The 2,257-nt window shown below is 29.1% G+C and overlaps 1 protein-coding gene across 1 annotated transcript; it reads left to right on the plus strand.

The window, feature by feature from the left end:
• Positions 1-25: 25 nt before the first annotated feature.
• Positions 26-2,107, plus strand: LOC105561824 (the record flags this gene model as incomplete). Its single annotated transcript, XM_012012161.1, has 3 exons — positions 26-1,152; positions 1,371-1,567; positions 1,927-2,107. Coding segments are annotated over exons 1-3 (937 nt in total), but the record flags the coding sequence as incomplete, so codon positions are not given.
• Positions 2,108-2,257: the final 150 nt, after the last annotated feature.

The following is a 2,257-nucleotide window of genomic DNA, read 5'->3' on the forward strand; positions in this document are numbered from 1 at the left end:
TTTATTTTTTTCTATTCTTTCATTTCTCCTTTTCTTCCTGTTTTATTATACTTTTCGTAAAGTTATTTATCAGTATGTTAATGCTTTTTCTTCCATGACTAAACTAAATGCTTTGCTTTTGTGTATTATTATTCTTACATTTATTTTATAATTTTATATGCTGGCAGTATTGTTATAATTCCCCTAATTAATTAAAATTTTTTCATAACTTCGTTACATATAATTGTGTTAGTGCAAATGTTAGCATAAATGTTTAATTACTTTTTAAGAATGTTAAGAAAAGTTTATGGCCAAATTTTTTATTCCAGACATTTGGTAACGTGCAATCTGCTCAAATAATTTTTGATGAAGATGCTTCATTGGTACAAAAAGAAGTCTCAGGAAATGAAAAGGAAAATAATGAAGATTTTACTGATTCTTTCTGTTTACGTCTTGAAGAAGAAGTAGATGTTCCTTGTGAACATCCTGTACAACACGAAGCAGAATTGACAAATATAACACCAGAGGATGTAGTTCAAGATTTGTTGGACATTGAACAAGTAGAAACTACTTTACATGAAGCACCAGAAACAATTGATGCTGAGCAGTTGCAAATGCAGCCAATAGTTCCTGAAGTAAACACAGAAGATTCTCAGTTCGAAAATCCATTGTTTGCTTTATTAAAAAAAAGTGGATATCGTTGTCAAGAACTCGTTGACAACCCCCATCGCAAAGATTTGGTACCAGAAGGACGTGACATTAATTTAATTGCGAAAGTTGTTGCTAAGCATCTTCTTAACCTGGCTATTCCTCCAAAACGCAAAATATTGACATCCATTCTCACAAGGTGGGCGCAATATTTTAAGCGTCTCTTTCCGAAGACACCAACGTCCTGTTTCTATGCCTTTAAGTACGAACCTTCTAAACGGAGGGACGGTATTATAATTCAAAAAAAGAGAGCAGAGGGAGCACTGCAGGTTCAACTGTTCCAAGAAAGAAGAAAATTGATTAAGAAAGATCCAAGTGTTCTGCTGAGGAATTCAAGTGTTAATTCTGATGGCAACAACATAAGTTATTCTGGTACTTTAAATCTACCTATCGTCACGAATGTTTGGAGACCTGTCGGTCAACAAGGAGAGGAAGTGCAGCATCGCGGCGAAGTCTTGATAACAGGTACGTTATCATCTTTTCTCAAAATAAAATAAAATAAATATTAAATAGTACTTGTCATATATTAATTTGTCCTTATATTTCTTTTCAATGTCTTTTCTTTGTTCTAATACATTATCGTTACATATTATTCTACATATTACTGAAGAAATATAATTAAGACTACAATTGTCTCAACAATGTTTACATAAAATATACAATAAGTTTAATCTTTTTTTCAGAAAGTGATCCAAATTTGCAACATCATTTATATTTTTTGCGCAACAAAGTACACAATAAACTCACTCTAGAATTGGCAGCTTCCTGGGAAGCAACTTTCAATTATAGACGGAAGCTACTGGTTGATCAATCAGGAACTGTTTGGGATTACTTAAATAATTTTCCATTCCTGAAAATTGACGACATTGGAAAAGCTTTTGTAAGTTTTTATTATTTTATAATAATCTTGTACTGCTTGTTTTTAAATTTTAACTTTTCAATAATTTTCATTTTTTATAAAAATAATACATTATTACGAAAGCTTGTATAATAATTTTATTGTTTTCTCATGTTTTATGTCGTATTTCTTTTTCAATTTATTTGTTTATAAAATATTTAAAGAATATTTATACCAATATAGTCAACTATTCATTCATAATTTCTGATTATAATTTTTTGTACCATATTTTGTGTGGTTTTATTATTTGATTTGGAAATGAAATGTACAATTTAATAATAATCTTTATATAAGTACAATATAATAATGAATATAATTAATAATATATGTTTTCGTTATAGATTTATAAGGATTTTGCTCAACTATATCCGAATATATATTCTGTAACAGAAGTAAGGAAGCTGTCTACAATTTTAGACGATCGCAGATTCTCAATCATTAAAGCAGCCAAGATCATCATTGAAAGAACAAATCAACGAGTGCAAAAAAATATAGCTATTTCGTTTCTCCAATTGGCTGAACGTAAGTCTCATTTCTCTATTTTAAAAATGCATATTAATATAATTGAAAAAATATTCAAAAACAGGATGTGATCATTACGCTATATTAAATAGTATTATATTTTACTTCTGTAAAAAAACTGCTTCTTTAGTACAATCAGGATATTTTGTA

The sequence above is a fragment of the Vollenhovia emeryi genome, unplaced genomic scaffold (assembly GCF_000949405.1).
Source record: "Vollenhovia emeryi isolate VEMERY1.0 unplaced genomic scaffold, V.emery_V1.0 DF945156.1, whole genome shotgun sequence".
Classification (NCBI taxonomy): Eukaryota; Metazoa; Arthropoda; class Insecta; order Hymenoptera; family Formicidae; genus Vollenhovia; species Vollenhovia emeryi.